The sequence below is a fragment of the Gracilinanus agilis genome, chromosome 3 (genome assembly GCF_016433145.1).
Source record: "Gracilinanus agilis isolate LMUSP501 chromosome 3, AgileGrace, whole genome shotgun sequence".
Taxonomy (NCBI): domain Eukaryota; kingdom Metazoa; phylum Chordata; class Mammalia; order Didelphimorphia; family Didelphidae; genus Gracilinanus; species Gracilinanus agilis.
Genome location: NC_058132.1, coordinates 140,405,051 through 140,430,911, shown reverse-complemented (window position 1 = coordinate 140,430,911; position 25,861 = coordinate 140,405,051). Strand labels below are relative to the sequence as shown.

Here is a 25,861-nt window from a genome sequence, read left to right as displayed (position 1 = left end):
TGGTAGATGCTTAATAAATAATTGTTGATTGAATTCCAAAGAAATGCTTTAAATAAGACCAAATGATGAGCTAACAGCAATGTAGTGCACAGAATGCTGAATGCAAGAAGTAGTGAACAAAATTAGGAAGTCGTGAGCTAAACACTTTGACACTTTTGGACCTTCACCAGCTGTTTGATGATGACTAAGTCTCTTCAGACTCTGTCTACTCAAGTGGAAACACTCCACTCCCTCCAACAGTACCTCCCCTCACTGGTTTGTTATGAGGATCAAATTAAGTAATAAATAAAAATAAGACATCATCTAAGATCCTTTTTCAAGCTCTAAATCTGTAATCATCTGACCACCATCATCCTTACCACCACAATCTATCATCTGAGGATTAGCATTGGCAAATTATAAGAGGTAAGGAAATTGACTTGCCACAGTAACTCTGGAAGATCCCCTGCTAAAGTGTAGGGAGGTATTTATTAAAGAGGAATAAATTAAAGATCTCTGGTATAGGCAGGAATGTGGATTAATGCTGCCTGTAGAGAGTATCTTATCCAAGGCAGTGAGGAAGAGTCCAGTGAAACAATGTCTAAAAGTAGACAAAAGTCCTTTGGCAGAATTTGGGTTCTAGAAAAATCCTCAACCTTATTAAGTTTGACAATGGAAGTTATCCTAAGGAATCTGATAAGATGGCTGTAGCTATTCCAAAGGCACTAAAAAAAAAAACCAGCAAGGAAGATAAAGGGAGAAAACACACATTGCTTTCAGTAAATATTACTTAGTCAAGAGAATGTTTTTTCATATTCACAAACCTCATGATGACATTGTGAATAAGACTAATATAATTATGATTTTAAAAATACTGACCAAAGCAATGAAATATAATGACTATTTGCTTCTAGACATTAATTACAATGTTACTTTTAATGACATTATAAGATGACTTGTATTTAAGAGCACTAATAACACCTTTCTGAACTTAGCTCCAGGGCAAGGAGGATCACTTTATCTCTGAAGTCCTTGAATATGATTTACTTTTGTACCAGAACACTTTTAAGAAGCTAAAAACACCTTTTCACTTATTTGCTCTCTTAAAAAAGAATTTTAAAGATGTCTTTTGTTTTTATATGTCATTTCTGGGGATCCCCTAAGAATTCTCTCTTGTGAAAAAGAAAATAAGTAAGCAGAAACATCCCATCCAATGACTTCATCTAATCATATTCTGTATTGGTAGTCCCTTGCCTCTGGGTCTTTAAGGAGGGTGGAAAGAAGGAAGTTTCTTTAGGTTACCTGGAGCCAAACTTCAGTGATCCTTCATTTACATTGCTGTATTTGATTTTTTTTTTGCATCAGTTCATATAAATTCTGCTTTCTTACTAAAGCTATTAGTTACCTCAATTAGTTTCTTTGCTAATTTTTTTTTGGAGGGGGTGGGTTTCCAAGTATACCATCATTTCATTTGTAAGACATTTTAAAGAAATCACAATGGGTTAACTGAGAGATTTACCTGTCATAAAGGGCTAAAACTCCAAGTTGAAGAAATTTTTACAAATAAAATCATTTTGGGAGGTTTAAAGCTGCTTTATTCCCCCTTCTTTCACTCTCTTCTGACTTTCAATTTTAGGAATGTCAAAAAGTCTCCCCTTATATCAGTGATACCCAAACTGGGCACCACCGCCCCTTGGTGGGTGCTGCAGCGATCCAGGAGAGCAGTGATGGCCACAGGCACATTTGGGGGGCAGTGAATAACTGAACTGTAAGGGGCCGGTAATAGTATGTGACAGGGGACGTTAAGTAATATTTTTTCTGGAAAGGGGGTGGTAGGCCAAAAAAGTTTGGGAGCCACTGCCTTATATCATTTAATGAATTAGGGTTTTGTTTTGATCATATGAGGTTATGTTAACAGAAAAGAGGTTACAGTCAACCAAAATGTTCCAGGAGGAATGGTATAATTAGATAAAAGGAAAATTTTAAATAATCACCACACTACTGAGGCAGTGAAGTGGTTTAATGGACTCAGTAAAGACATGAGTTCAAATCTGGCCTAGACACTTATGGCTTGTATAATTCAGGGCAAATCATTTAACCTCAGTTTCTTCATCTGTAAAATGGAGATAATAATAATATCTAACCTTTCAGGGTGGTCATGAGGTAAACTCAGATATATTTGTAAAGCACTTTGCAAATCTTAACAGTTATATAAGGAGACAAGACTGGAATATGCTCTTTTATTCTTCCCTCTCACAATTCTTTATTCATTTGTCATTTCTTGCGAAGTCTTATCTCTATTGCTAATCTCATTTCCTTCTATAAAATTATTTTACTCATCTGTGGCAAGTTATATTTTCCTAATAAAATGGTCAATTTTTTGAGGGGTGGGGTAATTCCAATGCCTCAAACAGTGCCTAGCATATTGAGGACATTTAATAAATAAATGCTTAATTGAACTGATAGCAAAATGGTTCCTAGAGAATGTGTCTTCAGTAATACAATGATTATACCTGAGCTCAGAGAGCTTTTTGATCACTCCTAGATGGTTCTGCAAATTCCACTCTTTGGGATTACTTGAAGGCAAGGTTGTGAAAAATCAAATCATTCATTCTTTCTTATACGAACCAATTCACCAGAGTTTATGTACCCTTTAGAAATAGGTGATCTGATTTAACTATTCAATTAAAAGAACACTTATTAACCTCAACTATGAGGATGCCAAGGTACTGGGGATAAAAAGTCGAAAATAAGACAGACTTAAGCTCCTCCAGGGCAGAATCTAAGAGCAAAGAACATCTATCCAGGTAAGTAAATTTAAGGCAATCTGAGGAGGGAAAAGGACTTGTACAAACAACTGGGGCAATGAAGTGTGGGGGGGGAGGGGATCTGAAGCAGGAAACCTTTGAAGGAGTATAAGAAAACTCTGCATTGGACATGTTAATCTATATAGGTTGGTTTTAAATATTCAGTAAAATATCTGGATATCTCCCATATGCACTTTTTTTTTTCTGGAGCCAAAAAGAAACCTCAAAGATATGCAGACAGTTTCAAAATCTTTAGGAGTTCAATTAACACCTACAAATGTTTGTATCAGGAGTCATTTAAATATTTAGTTTAACAAACTTAAGTTCCAAAGCAGACTGATCATAGTCTTCTTAATAAGTCCGGTTTTTCCCAAAAGACGGTAGCCTCTTACTCTCAATATTAAACCACTGACAAATTAATGTAGTATGTTAATAGTAGTTTGTTTAAATGAGTTACAAAAGCAACATTTATGAGATTCTTTGAACCATCAAGATATGTGAAACATATAGGACATACAGGGTACAGATTTTAAAATATTTGTAATGGGACCAGTGAGATGCAGAAGTGCTTTAAATGCCCAAACCCCATTTCAGACAATTTCTCATTTCATACACCCATGGTTATTATCCTAGAAGATGATGACAGATTACCATTGTGTAGACAGTATTTTTTGTTCAATTTTGAAATAAAAAGCAGCACCTAAAGTCTCATAAGTAATGAATCAGATGACACAGTAGTCAGTCTATATACATCAATGCAGAGGAAGGTAAGTAAAAACATTTCCTGACAGAAAAGTCAGGAGTTGTTGCTAAACTAAATCCCTCTGAAATTATCAAGAATACATGTATGAAACAAAATATTATAACACTTTGGAAATTACTTACACTTTTCACATAGACCAATACATATTTTAATTTTAAAAGTTTTAATTAAAGGAGAGCTCTTTAAGAAGCTGATATTTCACTTCTCCTTTGATATAACTGAACACCAAGTTCTTCAATCTAGTAAAGTAGTTTCATGGTTTACTTTAGATAAAGTTTAACTAAAGAACCATTTGAGGTAAGTAAAAGGAGATAAATGTGTGATGAATCCTTTTGTTTTCTGAATTTTGGAATTAAGGCTTGGGCACTACTAAATCCTCAACTCAGATGACTGACTCTAGAATATGATATACAACCACACTGAAAGAAATTGACTTTGGAGAAATAAAAACGTTAACACATGGGGATTTGAAGTGATTTATTATAGAGTTCCTTTAAGATATAAGAGAGATTTATGATTCATAAATTTTAGTACTTATAAATATTTTTTGTTACCATGGACAACCTAAGTAGATAAGTATAGTTTTAAGAATGTGAACTCTCTGAGGGCAGGGATTATCTTTTGCCTCTTTTTGTAACCCCAGCATTTATCACAGTAGCTGGTACATAGTAGGAACTTAACAGTTACCAACTTGATTGACTTTTTAACTGTGCCTTCTGTCATACAATTAGACCTTTGAAATTACTCAAAAATAATGTTGCCAAACAAAAAGAAAATAGAGAATTCATCAATACTTAAAAAAAAAGGAGTTGAATATAGAGTTAGGTTATAATTATATATGCAATCCCATCGGTATTCTTTGCATATGGACATGTTTACATTAGTGTTTGTCAAGTTCAGAATATTCCATCAGAACACATGCAAATGAGCTACCTGGGGAGCCCTCAATGATAGGAGGGGTACCCTTCTAGGTCACTTCTCAAGTTACCAGACAGTACTAAACACATCTTAAACTTTCCTTTGCCTCTTATTGTAAAGACAACTTCTCAGATAAATTTTAATAAGAAGATAATTTTAATAGCATTAATAGTGACTATTATGCTCATAAGGACCTTTAAAACATAAAAGAAAAATTCTCACCTTATGTGAGCTAGGTCTGCTGTGATACAGTTGTTGTGCTTGGTGCTGGCCGCTGTTATGAGTTCCTGGTTCTCTGTTAGTATTAGTGGTCTGTGGTTTCCCTGGTCTTGCAATTGTTAAATTCACCCTCTCTCCACTAGCCTGGAGAAAACAAACATTTCCAGTCAGTCTTTAACTTCCAATTTAAGAATTAATTTACCAAAGGTAGTCATTGTTTCTAATACTTTACATCTTTTATATTTTTTAAAATAGAAACAAATCTCAAGAGCATTCCATTTATTATTGTAATACCATAAGACAAAGATCAAAATAACATCTAATTAATCTCACTCTAACCATATTTCTGCAGGGGGGCTCATTTGGGCAATGACTTGGGGAAGCAATGAAAAGGGAAAAACTGTGACTGCCAGCTGATATTTTTAAGCATATGTATGTGCATACTGGTGGGCAGATATCTCATCAGAAATTTTTATTTCATTTCTGGATACATCCATCTCATTAGTTCATTGTCAGGCTACATTTTTGTGCCCACACCTCCTACACTCCCGCCACCTTTGAAGGTTAAGAAAAGATGCACAAAAAGCCAAGATTTGAGAAGCAACTTATTGAACATTTACAATGAAAATTCTTAACCAAGCTTTCTGCTTTCAAATATTTAGATGCTACAATGGCTATTTTTTAAATTACAAGTCAGATACTGAGATGAAAAAAAGGTATCAGATAAAACTTTCCTAGAAATCTTTTTTTTTTCTTTCAACTCTTACCTTTTGTCTTAATATCAATTCTAAAACAGGAGAGTGACAAGGACTAAGCAATCAGGGTTAAGTGACTTTTCCCACAGCCACACAACCAGGAGGTATCTGAGGCCAGGATTTGGACCTAGGTCCTCCTGACCCTAGGTCTAGAGCTCTATCCATTGTGCTACCTAGTATCCTTAACATCTCTCTCTCAAAAAAAAAAAAAAAAAAAAAAAAAAAAAAAAAAAAAGGATACATGGGGTTATCTAAACTAACAATGGGACCTTAGGCAAATCATTTATTCTTTCTTGGTCTCATTTTTCTTTATCTATAAAATTAGAAAAGTTGAGACAAATGACTTCTAAGGTTCCTTCCTAATCAAATTCTATTGCTCAATATCTCAAATTACCACAGAAATTTACTGTGATTTCTTTACTCTTCAAAAATATAACTCAATAGAGCTATATAACTCTAATTTGAAACAAATCCTTGGTCAGAAATGAGATGGCCAGTTACAATATTTTTAATATGGGGAAAATGTACCCTATTTTTATAACAAACTGTATCATGAAAAATAAACTGAAGAGCAGAGACTGCTTGTATTTAAAATCAGTACCACTAAGAAATATACTTATTTCCAGTGCTTAGTTTGGAAAACTCAAGCATTAAAACATCACTAAAGTTTTGTTTATGTAATAATAAACATCAACAGAAATGAAATGGGTTTGGTTTAGAGCTAACATTTTATCATTAAGAATTTATATCACATTTATATCACACTTTATGCTATATAACATGCTTAACATTCATTAATATGGCTCTTATAACACTGTCAATACTATATAAATTTCATTATAAAGAAGAAACTTCAGAGGGGCTGAGTGATGTAACTTTCTAACAATGTTTCAAAATTGCAAAGAATAAAAAAAATGAAGCTATATTTCCAAAGTGGAGAATGTGAGAGTAGGATAAAAAAAAAATGCTAAAGCTTTATGTTAAAAATTCTAACACACATAGAATGTTGAGCTTTAATATTATTAAATGATTAAACAGTAAAGGGTCAGAATACACCTAAATGGAAATGGAGCAAATTGTTAATCAAGATTTTAAAAATGAAAGGACATTTGACTGTTAGATGCTTTATCAATTCAACATCTGATATTTTGGGTGTCTACAAAGACACTATCTTTGATTACCATGGGGATTTAAAAATGTAGGATTCTCTAGCAAAAAGCAGCCTGCCAGTTGCTACTTGGAACTAAGAATGGTTTTTACATAGCCAACTCCTGTGCTAGAGACAGTTTCAATTTTACATGATTTAGGATATTATCCTGTAAAATAATATGTAATGATTTAAACATACAAATGTAATCATAATCCATTGCAAATACAAAATCTTCTCATACAATTGTTGATATATTGTCTGTATCCTAGTTTATAGCTTATAAATGGGTAGTGTAGAGGAGGCAACCTATAAGTTTAGGGAAAATATCTTTTCAAAAAAAGTTTCCTTAGAGGTCAAAGAAGCAAAGCTATAGGATTGTATAAGTAGAAACAGACTCAGTCTGTATTTTGCTCAACAATAGGATGAACCTAATGATTCTACCTAGAAGGAGGCCTCTACTATCTCAACAGGTATCCTGCTCTACCAAGATAGTCTGATTAGATTAAAACCATCCCTACTAGAACAAACCTGATCTTTGCAACTCTGGAAACCCCAAGGTGACTTTACGTTCTTCCCCAAATGATCTAGTAATCTGTCCCCATAACTCAACTTCCCAAATTAGGAAAGTGGCTGAGTAACCTCACTTGACAGTCCTCTTTACACTACTAGAAATGTCAGCCTACAATTGTGTAAAACTCTTAATTATGTGTATCTCCTTTGTCTCTTAAGACAGACATGTCCCTAGCAAATGCTCATCAACTCATGCTAATTAGACTTTTTCATTTTTTAGTCTATTCTCTTGATTTACTAGCCTCTAAACAGACCAACGTGGAAGGAATTACAGGATCTTGGTACCTCTAAATTCGGGAATTACCCAAAAGTAGTAGTATCTTCTCTATGGGTTAATATTCGAATACTTTTGCTTTAATTATTCCTTTTACTAGTCACTCTTAGAATATTCTTTTCTTTTACATACTGATCTGTCTCCTTATATTATGTAGTTTTTCACTAGTATGTTTAATTATAAAATGTGTTTACATTTCATTATGTGTACCCATTTCAGGTATGTCTCACATGGCATTATTGCAAACCTAATATAGCTTTCATTTATCACATTAAGCCTACAATATTTTCCCCATTTAGTTGTTTCCTGTGATTATTTCACGGAACCAATTAACATTAGGTAGCCATACACAATACACGTGTATTCCTTCTTTAATGAAACTAGAGCAGCAAGATAATCTAGTGCTATGTATTAGGTGTATAAGAAGTGTTTACTGAATTGAACTGAAAGTAGCTCTGTATTGCTTTATTGCTAAAACCAAGTCTTTATCCTACTACTCACTGACTTAGTAGATCTTAAGTAAATAAATTACATAAGAGAAAGCATAGAATAGTGAATAGTGCTAGTCTTAGATTACCTGTAGGCACTCTTGGGATCAAAACCCACCTCTAACATACTGGCTCTGTGACCACGGCCAAATCATTTACCATTTAGGGTTCTTTGCAACTCTCTAAGACTGTAAATTATAGAAAGGATTCCATTGCTACTTTCTTATGAGGATCTTTCTATACTGACAAAAGTTATAGATTTGGTTAACACAAAAACAAAACCAATAATTCAACCCTACAAAAACAAAGGGAATGGCAATAATGTCTATTTTGGTGAATTTGGCCATATACAAGTCCTCAACTTGTCCTCATGTTGCAATCTGATAAGGCAAATATCCATGCAAGACACTATCCCAATAGAGCAAGGACTTGAACTCTGGTCTTTCTAGCTTTAAGTCTCTATCCACTATATCACATCCTTTGTTTTTTATATTAACAAATTATAATTAGGTAATAAATATATGAATTGTGTCTCCTTTCCTTTTTTTTCCTTTTTCTTTTTTTTTAAACCCTTAACTTCTATGTATTGGCTCATAGGTGGAAGAGTGGTAAGGGTGGGCAATGGGGGTCAAGTGACTTGCCCAGGGTCACACAGCCGGGAAGTGTCTGAGGCCAGATTTGAACCTAGGACCTCCCGTCTCTAGGCCTGACTCTCAATCCACTGAGCTACCCAGCTGCCCCCATCTTCTTTCCTTTTAATCTATCTATAATCAAACCAGAAGAAGGATGCCATCTATGAGCCTAATTTTTAACAAAAAACACTATCAAAAATAAGTTCAAGTGAGGTAAAGAACAGATTTAAAAATTTTATTTGACTATTAATTAATATTGCCGTGGTGGGTAATAAAATCCCTTTTGCATAACAAGTAAAAGTCTATCAAATGGAATTTACCTGGATAATCTGAGCAGCAAGTTCAGGTGTGCCATGTTTCAGGTCATGCCCATTGATTGCAAGTACTCTGTCATTACTACTGAGCCTGCCATCTTGAGCTGCTAGTCCTCCTTCCAACAGATCAAGGATAAAAACACCTGGCTCATCTGTCCTTCGCACTAATTTAATTCCAAGCTGTTCATTAGAATCTCGCTTATGAAGGATCACATGGAAGCTCTCTTCTCGTAAGGAGTTATTATCAGAATGGCTATATGTTCGACTGCCAAAACGTCTCTCTCGAAGCACAGTAAGATACAGCACACTGCAAGGCTGGGAAAGAACAGCTCTGGCATAGTTATGGGACACATTGCTGATGTCAAAGTTGTTGACCTAAAAATATAAAGATACAACCGAAATACTTATTAACATTTGAATCAACTAATCAGCGCAAATATTTCTATAGTGTTTTCAAAAGAAAGCTAAAATATACTTTAAAAGTCAATTATTATGAAAATAATCTCTCAGAGAGATTTAAGAGGCTCAACAAAATAAAATCACAAGTAAGCTGCTGAAGTATTAGTGAAGATGGAAAGGGGACACAATGATGGCAGCTAGAATATCTTTAATTAGGTTAAGTACTAAAAGACCTCTGTGAATATGTTCCTAATTGTATGAACTTCTGATAAGATTTTCTAAGAAGTGTATGCCATGTCACATGATCAAAAGCTTTCCTAAAGCCCATAATCAGGTTATACCTAGGGGGAAAAAGCCACTTTTAATAAAACAACAAACTTTCTCCATATAATGTCTTATGCTTAAAACATTAAATGCCATTGTTTTATACTTGTATATTAAGAGAATAGAATAAAACCAAGACTACATGGATTTCTTTGATCTCCAAACCAGTTACCTAAAATTAGATCATGACTTGTCTTTCTTCAGACATTCTGTTGCTCTGAATTGTTTCATTTAAATAAGTTTTATTTCACTAGAGTTAACAGTATTTCACTTAATCTTTTATTTTCACTCCAGTCCTGTCAACAAGCAACATAATAAAACACAGATGGCATACTATAAGATTTCACATTTATTTACTCAGTAGGGTACCATATTAATTCATATCTAAGCATATAAAAATGATATAATGATGAATAGAATGGCATAGAATACCCTTAGGTCAATGGATTACAAATCCATATCCTAAATAGATATTTAGGAACTTTTCTTCCGTCTTTGCTGCTAATGTCAAATGAACTTAACATATAAGGGACTATGACTATCTCTGAATCTCAATTTTCTTATTTAAAAAAACAGGAATCTCTGCCTTAAAGAGTAGGGAAATAAAATAAAAAAGTAAAATATCTAAGTGACAAGCACAATGTATTACAATTAAGGAAGTAAAGAAAACAAGAGAGCAAAGCATATGATTGGGGTCATTAAAACATTTTTTTAAAAGATAAATTCTTATTTATGGAATCACAGACAAATTAGACTGACTTTGTAGAAATCAAGTGAACTTTGATCTAGTCCAGTTCAGTTACTAATCATATGATTAACTGAATATGTATATCTAACATCTCTGAGGTCTTAATTTTGTTGTTCAGTCATGTCCAACTCTTTGTCTTCTCTTGGCAAAGATATTGGAGTGGTTTGCCATTTCCTTCTCCAGTTGATTTTACAGATGAGGAAACAGGGTTAAGTGACTTGCAAAGGGGTCAGATAACTAGTGTCTGAGTCCAACTATGAATGCAAGTCCCTCCTGACTCCAGGCCCAGTGCCCTATGCACTGAGCCAAATGGCTGCCTCTACATATTTTCCCCTCAGTTCCAAAAATTCATTTAATATACTGTCCTTGCTACAGGATGTATCAGATGTTAAACTTATGAGAATAGATTACACTTAATTTTAGCAAAAGGCCAAGTTTACCTATCTTAGTTTACCCATCACTAAAATTAAGGAATTAGAGTAGATAATTCCTAAGATCTGTTCTAGATCTAAAATACTATGGTTCTATTATCTACCACTTCGTGAGGATACAATCACTGAAATCCAGTTCTATTTCTCATATTCTTCACTAAATTAATTTTGATTCACCAACTCATACAATTACCAAAATACTAATTTGATCATTTGTTAGTGTTGTTCAGTTATTTTTAGTTGTGTCTAATGGAGTATTTGCTATTTCCTTCTACTGCTCATTTTACAGATGAGGAAACTTAAGCAAATAAGTTAAGTGACTTGCTTAGGGTCACACAGCTATTAAGTGCCTGACACCAGATTGGAATTCAGTAAGATGAGTCTTTCTGACTCCAGGCCCTATACTTTATCCAAGGCACCTCCTGTCTGCCCATTCAAAATTTCAATGCCATTCATTCAAACACTTACTAAAAGTGCCTGCTGTCAGCAGACCACTAAACCAGTAATTATGGGGAAGATGGACAAAGTCTGATAACATAATCAATACCTTCATGGAGTTTATGGAACATTAGAAGCATAAGAGAAAAAAAGATTGAAAAATACACATTACATGTTAAGTGTATTAGAAATCAGCACAACAAAATGTTATTTGAGATTCAAGGAGAAAAGTAAAAGGGAAGTCACAGAAGAAAAAAAAATATATCCCAGCTACCTTGATCCTTGTCTTTTCTCCAATATGGCTAAAATAAAATCCTGCTTTTTGTTTCCTTAAGCTTTTCTTCTCAGGCTCAGCTCCCTCTAAGCTTTAATACTCCTGATGTCATTCTTATGACAGCTTCATATCTATAAAATCATCTATTTACCTGCCCTATCTAGAATTAGCTATAGTTACCTTTTTTAAAATCTCCATTGGTTGATAGTCTTGTTTGCATCTAAACTGGGCTATTTTTGACAGCTCTTATCTTTTCCATTTTATCTAATTGTTTTCTTAAATGTCTTGAGAATTTCATTCTTGAGAGCTTCCCATCCCTTCAGGTCTTATTCTTCATTAGAATTTTGGTCCATTTCCTTCTTCTGAATCCTTTTAAATTTGGTCTCTCAAAATATAATATCTACATCAAACTATAGCAGTTCTGATTTCTCTCCTTTAACACAAATAAGATGGAGTGGTCACTTTCTCCCAAAGTTTCCATTGTTTCCAATGAAGAAGCCAATTCTTTCTTGGTGAGAATGAAATATGAAATAGAATTTCCCTTTAACCATACCTCTACCTAGAAAATTATTAGAAATTTCAAACACTTATAATATTCATATACATAATTCCTTTACAGGAAGAATATACAATAAAACTGTCTAGATTATTTTTCTCTTTGCTGGCTCATTCATGTCACCTTTGTGTTCAATAAGATGGCTAATAGAAGCAAGTCATAACTTTTCAAATGTAAATAAGCAAACTCTACTAGGTGGATATTTTTGCATATGTTAAAATCATATCTTGTAATAAAACTATTAACAGATTTATGAACTGACTGAATTTAGACAAAGAACTACTTAGGAATTGTTCAAAATCATTAGGACCATCAGTTCTGATTAAAAAAAAAAATTAAAAATCCTCAGCCAGGTTAAGAGCTGATTTTCCTGGTTTTCAAATTCATCAACACGAGTTTTTTTCAGCCTTAACATCTCACAGGAACCTTCCAAAGGGCTCACTATTTAGTTTATTCTGCTCACCCAAAGTCAAACATAATGTTTCATAATAGCAAAATCCTCTTTCAAAGTCTTTTAGATCTTTAAAGGCTTTAAGCAATTCTCTACATTTGGACAAGGGGCATAGTACTACTTAAGGAATAAGATATAACAGCTAAAATTAAAATTTAACTTTAATATCCATTAAAGGAAAATTATCTATTTGTAAATTCATTAGATAGGGGGCTACTTATTTAACTCTTCTCAATATAAATCATTTATCCATGTGATCTAATGATTTTAGTCCTTTCCTAGACAGTATTATTTATTAATAAAGGAAAGTATTTTGAATTTTTGCAAATATATTTAAGGTTTTTTTTTGGTTCTGTGGTAACTATAAAGGCTACTTCAATTAATATTAAGTTATAGTTACTTTTTAAAGACTTAACTATGATAGTTATCTTTAGAACAGAGGTGAGCAAGATCTAGATTAATAAATTCATTAATCATTCTTTTTTGCTATAGACATCATCAACCTATGTTCAATTGTGACACATACACACATCAAGATATATGTCAAGGTTCAAAATCTTCATAATGGAGAAAAATAATTTCTCATCTTTATGTTTAAATTTTCAATTAAAAAAGCTAATAATTTCCTTGTTTAGATCAGAGTTTTTTTTATAACCATATATAGGTAATAAAGGGAAACTTGGATTTTTTTTAAATGTCACATCATAGGAACAAAGAATCTAAGTTTTGAGAGGAACCTCAGAGGTCATAGGTCCTTAAGGACCTAGTCAAACATCTCAATGAATAGATGAGGAAAGTGAGACCCCAAGAGATGGAGTGACTTGTCCAGATCATAGAGGTGGCAAACAGCAGCAGGATTTTGAACCCAGGTCACTGTTGCTGGGTAGATTTTTCCCTTTCACCCTTCCTTGCCCATTGGTAACTCTACTAGCATGTCTCTACTTCATTCTGAAACAGCTTTATCCTTGTGAACTTTTGGAAGTGGTTCTTGTTATTGGACACAAACAGTAACAGCTTCTCAGAATCGATCCCTTGGAAAAACTAAAAGCAAAAGCAATTTTGCCCTTCTCTGCCACACTTTTACAATGATCCACCATTTTCCTTCTTTTCTACACTCAATTATTACCTCTTCTCCCTAATTCCCATTTTCTTCCTGATATCTTTACATGGCATAGTCTCTGAACATACTAGTTTGTCAATATTCAAAACTACTCTTTCTAAAGTCAAATACTGTAGTACTAACATCTCCTTTGCTTTGGCACCAAACCTCTCTTAATTCAGTCCAAGATCACATTAAGGTTTTTGGCTGCCTTGTCACAGAGATATAAGTCCACTATACCCCAAAATCAATTTCACGAACCAGCTGTTCACCCCTTGTCCCCCATCCTGTACTTGTGAAATTGATTCTTTTGAAAACTCTACCCGAACACATCTGCTTTCAATCTAAAAATTATAAAGCTAGTATGTATGTTACTCATGTTCCACTGCCAGGAATGTAAAATACTCCAGTCTTGAAAGCCCCTCGACATACTACAAGGTGATAAAATTTAATTAGATTCTATACCTGAAGTATCTGGTCTCCAGCAAGGAGTCGTCCATCTCTTGCAATTATGCCATCCCGATAAACTTCTTGGATAACAATGTTGATCAAAGGTGTTTCATTGCCACCAACAATGCTAATTCCTAACTCAATATAAGGATTAGACCGATGAATTTCAATTGTAGTAATTTCTCCTTCAGGTAAACTAGGTGGTGGTTGTGAAGCTGACAAATTTAAAAATTAAAAAAAGTGAAAACTTTTTTAGCTTAGCAGTTTTCTAAGTTAGTTATGAGATAAAAACAGAAAAATATTTCCAGAAATAAGTATAACATGATAACTTAAGTCTTAGCTTATCATTTCCTAAAAGATCTCTCAAAGGGAGTCTTGGCACAATATACTGAGATAAGGAAAACACACCAATTTCTGCTTTAAAACAGAACACCAAATAGAGATTTTTTAAAATTACCTAATATGTGCAAAGCAATATGCTAGGCAATGCAGGAAACACAACTAACTCACAGGATATGATCTCTCTCCTCAAGAAGCTTTCAATCTACTAGGGTAGACCAAATTAGCTAACAAAAAAGTAATTAAAAAGACAATACAAAAATCAAGCACTAAACTATGTATATATAAATGTTGTAGGAGATCAAGAGTGATAATCAAGGAAAATGGGAATAATGACAAAAGGCTTCAAGAAATGGAATGAGGTAGGTCTTGATAGATCAGATAACATGCATTAGCAGACGACAAAGGAATGTAATTTTTTTTAAATTATAATTTCTAAAAAGTTTATTACAATAACACACAATAAACCCAGGGTCTATTCCTAGAAATCATCATCACTTGCCTTCCTAAATGATTTTACAAAAGCAGACATTATCGATCTCTATCAAGAAACCAGTTGAGCTTTAAAAAATACACATAAGCTAACACATAGATGAAGGTGCTAATAAAGTACTCAGTTTTATAACAAGAAAAAGGAGAAGAGCTTTCTTTTGAAATGAGGGGGGTTAGTGTTTTCCTCTCTAAAATATCAGTTGCTAAAGTCAGTATTATTTAACGGAAATAGAAGAGGGGTTAGCTTGCCTGTTGCTTATCAATACGGTAATATGCTAAGCAAGAAGATGGTTGATCAAGGGGGTTATGTTTCATTTTAAAAACTAGGATGGGAATTTGTTGAGAAAATCTGTATTTCCTTCCTAAAACACCAAGTCAAAAGTCAAAAATGAAAAAGGGCAAAAAGTATGACCACATCTACCTATATAGATTGTAGCCCAAAACTAGTGAAAAAAGGGAAGATAAAATTATTTGAAGGAACAATTTTTTTCCTGTCACAAAAATAATTTTTCCTTTCATACAAATTTTTATTAATATCTGAGGAAGTGGAGAAATCCAGTTTGCCATTAATAATTACTACAAAAAGTCAGAGTGTTTGTGTTTTATTTTGTATTGGAGAAAACTCTATAATCCTGATAAGCTTAAATGTCCAATTTTGATAACTGAAAAATAAAATATAAAGAGGTAAACCACACATACTGTCTGCCACTGTGTTTTCCTCAAATGCAGGGTTGTCAAGGCCAGGCTCATCTGTCCACATAGGAAGAGAAGTTGATGTCAAGTTCCGTTCTGCTGGCACTGTTCCTGTTCCAGCATTGTCTGGTGATAAATTACCTGGGTGATCTATTACATTGGATCCATTTTCATTCTCAATTTCAGTCTTTAATTTGCTAGTTTTCCTTCTCTCTAGAGCAACTCTCCTACAGGAAGCTCCAGGACATCTAGAGAGAGAACATTAGGTTGCTTTCAGATAAGTTGAGAAAGAAAAAAAAAAATCGACAAATTCAATACTTTAATATTTCAATCAAATCAAAATAACCTCCTAAATAGCAAACAGTGCTTCAAAATATCTTTGTTCTACACAAAATGATTTAATCTATCATTCAAGCAAAACTCCTATTTAACATCCCATAATATAAGTGTAAAACTATTTAGGATAGAAAACATAGGAAACACCATGCTTAAGTAACAATTAAATAATGCTTACTATTAAACATGTTACTCCAAACAAATTCAATATATATTTATTAAACAAGTTCCATAGTGACAGGGAAGCTAAGTAGTACCTAGAATAGAGTGTCAGACCTGGAGGCCGAAAGACAAATTTTAATCTGCCCTCAGATTAGCTGGATAACCCCAGACAAGTCACTTAACCCAATTTGCCTCAGTTTTCTCATCTGTAAAATGAGTTGATGAAGCAAATGGCAAACCACTCTGATATCTTTCCCTAGAAAACCCCAAAGGAATCACAAAGAGCTGGACATGACTTAAAACAACAATCAGAGGCAGTTTGATACAATATGGAGTTAGCTTTGGTGTCTGAAAAGGTTTTCCAAGTTCTCTGTCAAAACTGTGTGGAGCTGTGAAAAAATCCTGTCAGTTACGCCACATAACTCTTTAATAAAAACTGTAAGCCACAAGAGTGGCTGTTCTGCATTAGTGGGGAAGTTTTTTCATAGGGAGAGGTCCCTATGACAAATTACAAATCTAGCCCCAAAACTCTAATAACAACTAACATTTATGTAGTATTATAAGGTTTTCTCAGGGCTTTACATTTCAGTCTTCGATCTCCATAAAGTTTACCAAGTATTTTCCTCACAACTTTGTGAGATAATGAAAGAAGTATTCATTTGCAGATGAGGAAACTGAGGCACATGAAGGCTAATTAACTTCCTTAGATCTCACAGTATAATAAGATTCAGAATCAAGAAGTCTTTTAATTCCCAAACCAGGATTCTTTGGCATTAACAAAATGTCTTGGAGTGTATGAAAAAAATGAAAGTTATTCCATTCTCTCACAAAGTAGTATTGAAGGTGTTCATTTGAAAAGGACCATTGTTCTTACATTTTACAATTTAAGAAGCTGTTGTCTTCATAGCAACGACAGAAACGACTATTACTGAGTTACAAAGAAAACACTAACTGACCTATGACTTTCTGGCATCTCAAGTTTGCCTCTTTGATATTCCTACAGCTGTATTACTGTGATATTCCCATGATTGGCAGTGGACAACATATCATGTGTCTTACAACTTAAAAGGCAAGCAGAGTTATGGCCTACAAGAAATGTCCTTCATGCTAGACACATACTCATAATGCAGGAACCCATCAAAAAACCTACAAGACTAAAATAGATTTATAAATCTGGGTGTTGTTTTTTTAAAGTAGTAAAAACATTAAGCAATAACATCTCTTAAAATCTCAAGTCAGATGTTACATTACATAGATTACAAATTACAGCATCAGACACAAGGGAGAGGTAGCATGGTCAGCAGAATACTGACTCTGCAATCAAAGGACCTGGGTTCACATCTCGCTCTGCCAGACTCTAGGAAGTCAATCTAACCCTCTTTCTTCTTCTTCTGTATATTGAGAGGGCTGCACTAAATGGTCTCTAAGGTCCCTTCTAGCTCCAGCTCTATGATCCTAAGAAATACACATAAGATTTAGTGTCAATCATCTCTTCCAGACCCTTCTTGATTTTTGCCTTTTGAAGGCACTTCAGATTTGCAATAATTTTTGATGTTGGTTAGTGATTTATTTTATTTTTTTTACTTTTCACCCCAAAAGAACCCTTTGCTCCTGTAGTCCCTTCATCTTCTTTGTGAGTTAGTTCACAAAACCTCCACTTCTGCTCATTCTTCACTTTTGTCCTAGCTCTGCTCCTGATGCTTTAGATTTTTCTACCATACCAGGAACCTTCCCTTCTTAACTTTTGTGTTATCTTCTGCCATTAGAATGTAAGCTCCAGGCATATAGTCAGTGTGTAGTAAATGCTTGTTTACTAGACTTCTCTTCTTGATTCTTAATGTTGGTGGTTCTAACATGTTTTAGTCTCAGGAACGCCTTAAACTCATAACATTTTTTAAAGGGGATTGCATCTATTGATATCTGATACATTAGAAAATGGATATGTTTTTAAAATATTTAATTATCTTAAAATATAAATAAACCCATTACCGCTTAATATATTTTAATATATTTTATAATATTTAATATAGTTTAACAAAAATTAATTAAAATATAATATTTTAATAAAAATTAATTTAAAAGTTAAAAATAAAAATTCCCCCCCCCAAAATAATTTAGTGAATTAAGTGGCACTATTTTAGATAGTTTGCAAATCTCTTTAATGTCAGGCTTAATAGAGGCCTGCTTTTGCATTTAATTTATTGTGACATGTTGTTTTAGTTAAAGCATATGAAGAGAACCTGGCCCCACATGATTACATAGTTGGAAAAGGGTAGTGAATTTTAATAGGCAAGTAAATCATTGTTGTTGTTAAAAAGTTTTGGCCTCATGGATTACTTAAAAAGCCCTAGGGAACTCCAGAGATTTATGGATCACACTTTAAAAACTCCTGTCTTAAGGTGAAGATTTTGGTCAAGTTTTTCATTTCTAGAAGTTTTTGTAAAAGGGAAGGTAAATTTTTAAAAAAGTGATATAAGCAGATGAAAGTTTAATATTTATATAGGAAACTAGTATAAGGTAAATGATGAGGCCTTTCTTAAAGTCAGGGCAATATGATGGTTCCTTATAGTAGGATATTCAATTGGAAGGAACATTATTATATGGCTAGTTATATTTATACAGTTTTAACTGTCTCTCAGTCTACTCCTCCCTCACAATTCCTCTCCCTATCCTCCAATACCAATTCTGTGTAGTAATTCTTCCCTAAGAACAGATATAGATAGAATGGCATTTTATTCAAATGAGCAAATACTAGTTTTTTTCCTAAAAACTTTTAAAAGCATGATATAAAATCACAAATTGATGTATTATTTTTTAACTCTAAAGAGATCATAAAAGGCTATGGCAATTTTGTTCAAAGTTAGGATGCTTTAAACATACTGTTTAAAAAGTTGTTTTTATAGCTACTGTGGTCTTAAATGTTAAATTTTTATTATTATATTTTAGACCAGGCCTGTGGTTTTATTCATAAAGCTCTTGGTAAAGAAATTCCACTGAGATCATCAGAATCTTTTTGACAACTTTTAAGAGTTTCAGCTATGAGTTATCTGGGGTAAGACAAGAGTTTAAATGACTGCCCAGGATTTCACAGCAGTATATGCCAAATGCAGTATTGTATGGATGTAGGTCTTTCAGACTTAAGACCATCTATCTATTATGCCAATTTTCTTATAAAATATTATTTTGGAAAAAAAACACTTTTTACTAGAAGTTTGGCAGGATTTTACAAAATAGCTGTTAAGATGTCTTTTGGCCAGAATATCTCTCAAAGTATTTCTATACTTATAAATAAGTTTCAATTTTTTTAAACTTTCACATGTCACCTTTAGGCATATAGCTAAATCTGAAGGTCAGTTTTCTTTATTAAAAACTTCTGGGTGCAGCTACGTGGCTCAGTGAATTGAGAGCTGGGCCTAGAGACAGGAGGTCCTGGGTTCAAATCTGACCTCAGACTCTTCCAAGTTGTGTGACCCTGGGTAAGTCACTTAATCCCCATTGCCTAGCCCTTTACCACACTTCTACCTTGGAAACAATACATAGTATTGATTCTAAGATGGGAGGTAAGGGTTTAAAAAACAAAACGAAAAACTTCACAAAGGACTTGGGGGAGAGCAAGACAAATTTCTTTTAGCTTTATTATTCTTTATTTGAATCTAGAACATCATCCATATTTAATGAGTTTATATTCCTAAAGTATACATTGCTATGGTATAAAAATGTTTCCCATAGTCAGAAAAATGCAATATGATTTACTTGACAGAGAGCTGGCTTAAAATTCAGTAATACCTGGATTCCAATCTTTCCTTTGATACCCAACAGTTGTGTGATCATGGTTAAGAGATCACTTAGCACTCAAAAATTACAGATGAGTTGTTGGTATGTACTGGAGGAATGAGCTTCCACATGCTGATTAAATGAGTAGTCCTGACTCTCTAAAGCAAACTCATACATTCTATAGCATTTTAAAATTTAGAAAATGTTTTTCTCACTACAATCCTACGAAATAAGCAGTACTATTACTGACTCCATTTGTAGAAATGAAGAAAACTGAGGCTCAAGTAGATTAAGAAACTACCTAGGGAAACAGGGCTAGTAAGCGTAATAGGTTCTATGAATCCAAGTCCTCTGATAGCAAGATAAGTGTTAATTCCATTATATTACAATGACATAGAAAGGGAATATCACAACATAAGAATGGATAGCATGCAATTTTTATTGACTATAACAACAATTTCTCTTCATTTTCTATCCCCGAACCCCAAAAGATGAAATTTAACCCAATTTTTTAGAAATCTAACAAACAACTAAAGAAACTTCCTGATGGGCTAAAACAAAAAATATAATGAAAATAACAAATTATAGGCCTCTATAAAGGTCTACTAAAATTAAACATAACAAGCAAAACTTACTAAGTTCCTTAATATACAATTTACCTGTTTTTAAGATGTGCCTCCAAATCACAACGTTGCATGACATCTTGGCATACTGAAGAAAAGGGACACAGAACTAACAGTTTGTCTAAGAGTTTATGAACCAGAATACTGGATTTCTTACACAGCTTAAAATGGAGTCTTTTCCGATCCAAAGGACAGAAATCTTTCTCCTGTAAAAAGTTTCTTAGGCACTTGTAGCAAAATGTGTGTCCACAAGGGGTATCTAATGGCTGTAATAGGGGTTGAAGGCAAATATGGCAGACGAGGTCATCATCTACTTCATTCTGATAATTGTACAAATGATTTTCTCTGGTCCAGTGCTGTTGACCACATTCAAAACACAATGGATTTAAGGAAGAGTTCTGTTCCATGGAAACAATCTCATCATTGGTAGTACCCATTCTACATTAAATGGTGAAATCTTTGTCTTTTCATAAGTCAGACTTTATTTTTAAGAGTTTGTTTTAACAGTGGTCCATTTTTCTGCATGACAACAAAAACAAAAAAAGTAATATTAATACAGATAGAAGTGCCAAAAAAGTTCATTTATCAACCAATTATAATAAGCAATGCAACAAATAAACAATACTAAAATCTTGTTTAACAAAGAAATCAGAACAGTAAATGCAATTTAATTTTTTTTTAAAGCAAAAAAGGCTGATAGAGGATAAATATATTTTGCTTATTCTAAGCTGGCATCCAAAATGGTTGTTAAATGGTCTAGTTTTCCTTGACAAGAGGACTTGTGGTTAAAAGCAAGGATAGTATAATATTGGTTCTGAGAATAAGAAGAATTTTTTTGTTTTTGCTTCTTACTGTAATATGATTTATTTGTATTTCCAAGGCTGAATGAGTAGTGAGAACTGTCCTAATCCTTATACAAATGGTTTTTCTTTCCTTTCTACTCTAGATGCTCAAGATATGTATAGCAGGGAATACCCAAACCTCAGAGGAAAGAGATCTGTTATTTTCTGCAAACAAATCCAACAATGTAGTGATGGGTAAGTCATTACTGTACAGATCTGGGAAATCATCTTTGCCTCTGTATTGGCAGAAAAGGCAAACATGAGGTTGTAACAATTAACATAGCACAGACAACTAAAAATAGGTTCTATATCTAGACTTGGAAGGGGGCCCTAGGTAGAGACTAAAATAAATATTAATTATATTGCTGGACAACATTAATATTTCAAATACCCATCATCTGGTCAAGAAGAAATCTTTTTGGACTTTAGATTCATTTGCTGAAGTTGTAATCCACTCCTCCCCCCAAAAATGTGACTCCTAAATTAACAAAATTGGGGGGTGGGGGCATGGAAACCTAGGCAAATAAATGTAGGTTGAGAAAGAACTATGATCTTAGATGAATTATGAATTTAAAAAAAATCCAATGAAATACAAGTAAAAATTCATATAGGTTAATACACCAGAGTAAAGCCAACAGTTTTCCTGTAGTCTGTTACTCAATTTTTCTGTCTCTTTTCAAGCATACATTAACTTTTATAAATGTCAACAGTGGTTATAAAAGATTAGAAAAAGGAATGAGTAAGGAAAGAATAATCATTTGTCTAAGTTATAAAGAAACTCCTAAACCTAGATATCTGAATGCAAAATTTATACAGTACCTCATTTCCTACTCAACTAAAAAAGAAAATTTACATATTCTTTATTAGTCTTAGAACATGGCAGCTTTTATTTGAAAAAATTTTCCTTTAAGAAAATATACAGCAATTCTTGCCTCCCACATAATGACTAAGTAAGCATTTATCTTAGGGCTATTATATTTTAGCTATTTTCTAAATCTCTAAATAACTTTTAGTTCTTTGAATATTTTCATTTTATTACAAAATCCTTTGAGAAGGAAAAATAACATGTTCCTACTTCTAAATTTTTAAAAAGTACCAATTGGAAATACATCATCCCCACCCCCAAACTACCTCTATTTCACCATGGGCCAATGTTAAAACAAAAATTACATGAGCAAATTACAACATATGCATCTAAGGATAATTACTGATCAAGCACAAACTGTTAACCACTGAAAAAAAATTTTCAAAATTGCATTTCATTAGGCATATTGACAACTAGCTTAAACAAACTGTGTTAGTTCTCAAACATTTAGATTTCTCTCATATTAAAATAAATTTTACTTTATAGTGGAATCCAACTTCTCATGGTCAAACTTTTTTTGGTATGTTTTAAAAGGATTATACTACATTTGACCCAAAAGGGATTAAATAGCAATTTCTAATCCATTATTCAATACAGATACAGAAAATGCTGCATTTTGGCTGTCCTGGCTGTAATTGATAATGTACATCTTTTGGAATGGCAAGGATTTGGTAGAAGGTTAATATCTTTAAATTTTTTGTTATAAATGATAAGAGAATTTAAGTGAAACCTGAAAAGGATATATCTTAAACTCATCTGAAAGGCAGAAAAAAGAACTCCAGAGCCTTTAGCCTCACAAAGAATAATGGCTAGAAAGACAATATAGGTAATAAAGATTATAATCAATATAAGTCAAACAGCATCAATTATTTAGGATTCTGGGGAAATAAAAAAGAAACAATATTTAATCTATGTGTTTAAAATCTAGTGTCAGTGATAGATTATAATAACAATTTTAAAAATGACATCTGCAATCCACTATTCACAAATAAGCTATAATTAATTCAATGGAAAAGAACATCTAAGTTCTTAGGGCATGCAGAAGTGATGAGAGCAAGGTAGAGTTAGAAATAGTCTGTTCTGAGTAAAATGCTGAGGGTAGGGAAGAGACATGGCTTAGCTCAAAAAAAGAGTATTTCCAGGAAAGAAGAATAGTATTTAGGAAGTTTTGAGAAAGAAGTAGAAAATTTTGAATTGGAAAAAATGAGCTTGCTAAGTCATGGAGATTTGCAGAAAAGGAAGCTTCATCCAACAATCTGGTCATACAAGTCCTAAGAGGAAGGCTGATTCCAGCCACTTCAGAGCTCAATTTTGAGAAATATAAGATAATTCTTTCTCTATACCAGTCTGAAGGCAGTATTGTTTAATTGAAGAAGAGGATTGTCCATGTGAAATCTTAGAGACCCCAAACTTGTGGCTTAGTGAGATCTGATGAACCTCAAGTTTTAGAAATAACTTGAAGGCTGGAGACCCCCAAAGCTTGTGCTTCTCGGTTCCTGTTAGAATCCACCCAGAAGGGAATCCCAGACTAGCAATTGCAGACAGAATAATGGACCCCAGGGTACCCTTCCGGTCTTAGGTTGTCTTCTCTAAGGTATCAAAGACCCAGTCCCAGGAAGACACACCCCGGGGGCAGGAAACATCCTTTAGTATCTATTGTGTAAGCAGCCCCATCCCTAACACCCTAGCCTCTGGCTAGGATTCCTTTCTTAAGCATGATTGTAAATCCCACCTTTACCAGTATAAAGTCAGACATCTTTCCCAGCCCCTGGATCTTCCCAAAGGGTTAAGTTCCCCAATTTCCTTTGTTCCTTGGAGTGGTCATCTAGGGCAGTGACACTCCCAGGGGTCAGGGAGCAGAGCAAAGCAGTGTTCAATCCTTGGACTCTGCATAAGAGGCCTAATCAGCCCTGTTCCCCCTTTCCCCTTGATTAAAGAGTGGATTTATGACTATTTAATAGTTCTGTGTTTTTTTTTCTAAGTTAACAGGATCATGGTGAATTCCTCAAAGTTGGTTTGAATCTTATAAGAACTGCTATCCAAAGACCTCTCCAGTACAGATACAAACATTTATGAGCTGGAAAGTGAACAAAATTTCATGAAGACTCCTACATGTTCTTTATTCTAATAAAATTTTCTTTATAAGTACACTAGAAGTTGAATGCACCCATATGAATGTATTATACCTTATATATCAAAGCTAAATATACTATTTTTATAGCATCCTCTATTCTTCCCTTTTCTATAATAGTTTTTTACCATCTCAATGCCATGTTTCTGTTTATATTTCTTGCAACTCTTTCCTTTCTCAGTCAAAAATCCAGGAAAGTTGGCAGCTGGGTAGCTCAGTGGAGTGAGAGTCAGGCCTAGAGACGGGAGGTCTTAGGTTCAAACCAGGCCTCAGCCACTTCCCAGCTGTGTGACCATGGGCAAGTCACTTGACCCCCATTGCCCACCCTTGCCAATCTTCCATCTATAAGACAATGCACCAAAGTACAAGGGTTTAAAAAAAAAAATCCAGGAAAGTATCAACCAGAGTAGTCTTTCTATAAGGATATTCACTAGCTAAAATTCAAAATGACTACTTATCAAAACTGAAGTTTCTCTAGGGTGTGGTAGAAGAGAATGATGAAAATGCAGGGTTGGGCAATCTGAATGAGTGAGAAGTGTAGAATCTCAGTAATCTTTCACCTCAATATACATATACAAAACAAAGAAAAACAAATGAGCAAACTAGAAGGGGGAAAGGAAGAAATTCACACAGAGGGAAAAATTAGTGAGAATGAGGAAATGAATAAATTAAAGGCTTCTAACACGCAAGGACTAAGTATTACAGATGTTTAGAATGTCAGGAGAAATGTCCAAAAGAGAATAATTCTACAATATTTATAAACAGAATCCTACAACAGAGAAGAGAATGAACATTCAGAACCCTGAGAGTAGTAGAAAGGAGAGTAAAAAAATGGAAGGAGAGAGAACAAATAAGAGTTCTTAAAAACACAAACCCAGTAAACAGAAACTACAGAAAGGCTATTAAAAAAATTAAACAGGGATTGGGGTCCAGAATGGGAGAATAGAGCTGAATCAGACAAAAAACATAAAATGAGGATCACTATTACTATTGCTTCACATCCCTTTCCCTCTTCTTCCTCTCTCTTTCAATTTAGATATATACATACATGTGTATATGTTTATGCTTATAAATATATAAAGATTTAGTGTTGGATTAAAAATTTAATAAGCATTACTATGAATGTGAATAGGATGATCTCACTCACAATGAGGAAAGGGGCAGAATGGATTAGCATGGATTAGCTAGCAAAACTCAAAGATTTGTTACATATGTGGTACATATGCAGATCTCATAAGAAGTTAAAATGAAGAGGTTAAGAACAGAATTTATGTTTAACTGGATTTTTAAGAAAGACACAAAAACACAAGAGACATGAGAGGAAAAGTGTATTATATTTAAAGGTATTTGGCACAGTTATTAAGAATGCTGGCTATAACAACGCCCCAAAAAATTAGGAAATAATTTTCTGTAAGGGCAGTGACAAAAATCATCTCTTCTTGCACACAAAATAATGATTACACTTAAGAGAATCTGAGAATAAACACAAAAATTGAAACAATTAGCTTCAGTGAAGTGGCAGAATATTAAAACACAGGAAAAATAGGAAGAACATTCCATGTAAG

The 25,861-nt window shown here is 33.7% G+C and overlaps 1 protein-coding gene across 1 annotated transcript in view; it reads right to left on the bottom strand.

The window, feature by feature from the left end:
- Positions 1-20,895, bottom strand: part of LNX2 (ligand of numb-protein X 2) — a 36,741-nt gene extending 15,846 nt beyond the window's left edge. The window contains exons 1-5 of the mRNA XM_044668286.1: positions 20,495-20,895; positions 15,570-15,811; positions 14,055-14,254; positions 8,876-9,244; positions 4,690-4,830 (exon numbers count right to left, since the gene is read on the bottom strand). Coding sequence (XP_044524221.1) covers positions 4,690-4,830; positions 8,876-9,244; positions 14,055-14,254; positions 15,570-15,811; positions 20,495-20,895 — 1,353 coding nt within the window. The remainder of the gene's footprint in view (positions 1-4,689; positions 4,831-8,875; positions 9,245-14,054; positions 14,255-15,569; positions 15,812-20,494) is intronic.
- Positions 20,896-25,861: the final 4,966 nt, after the last annotated feature.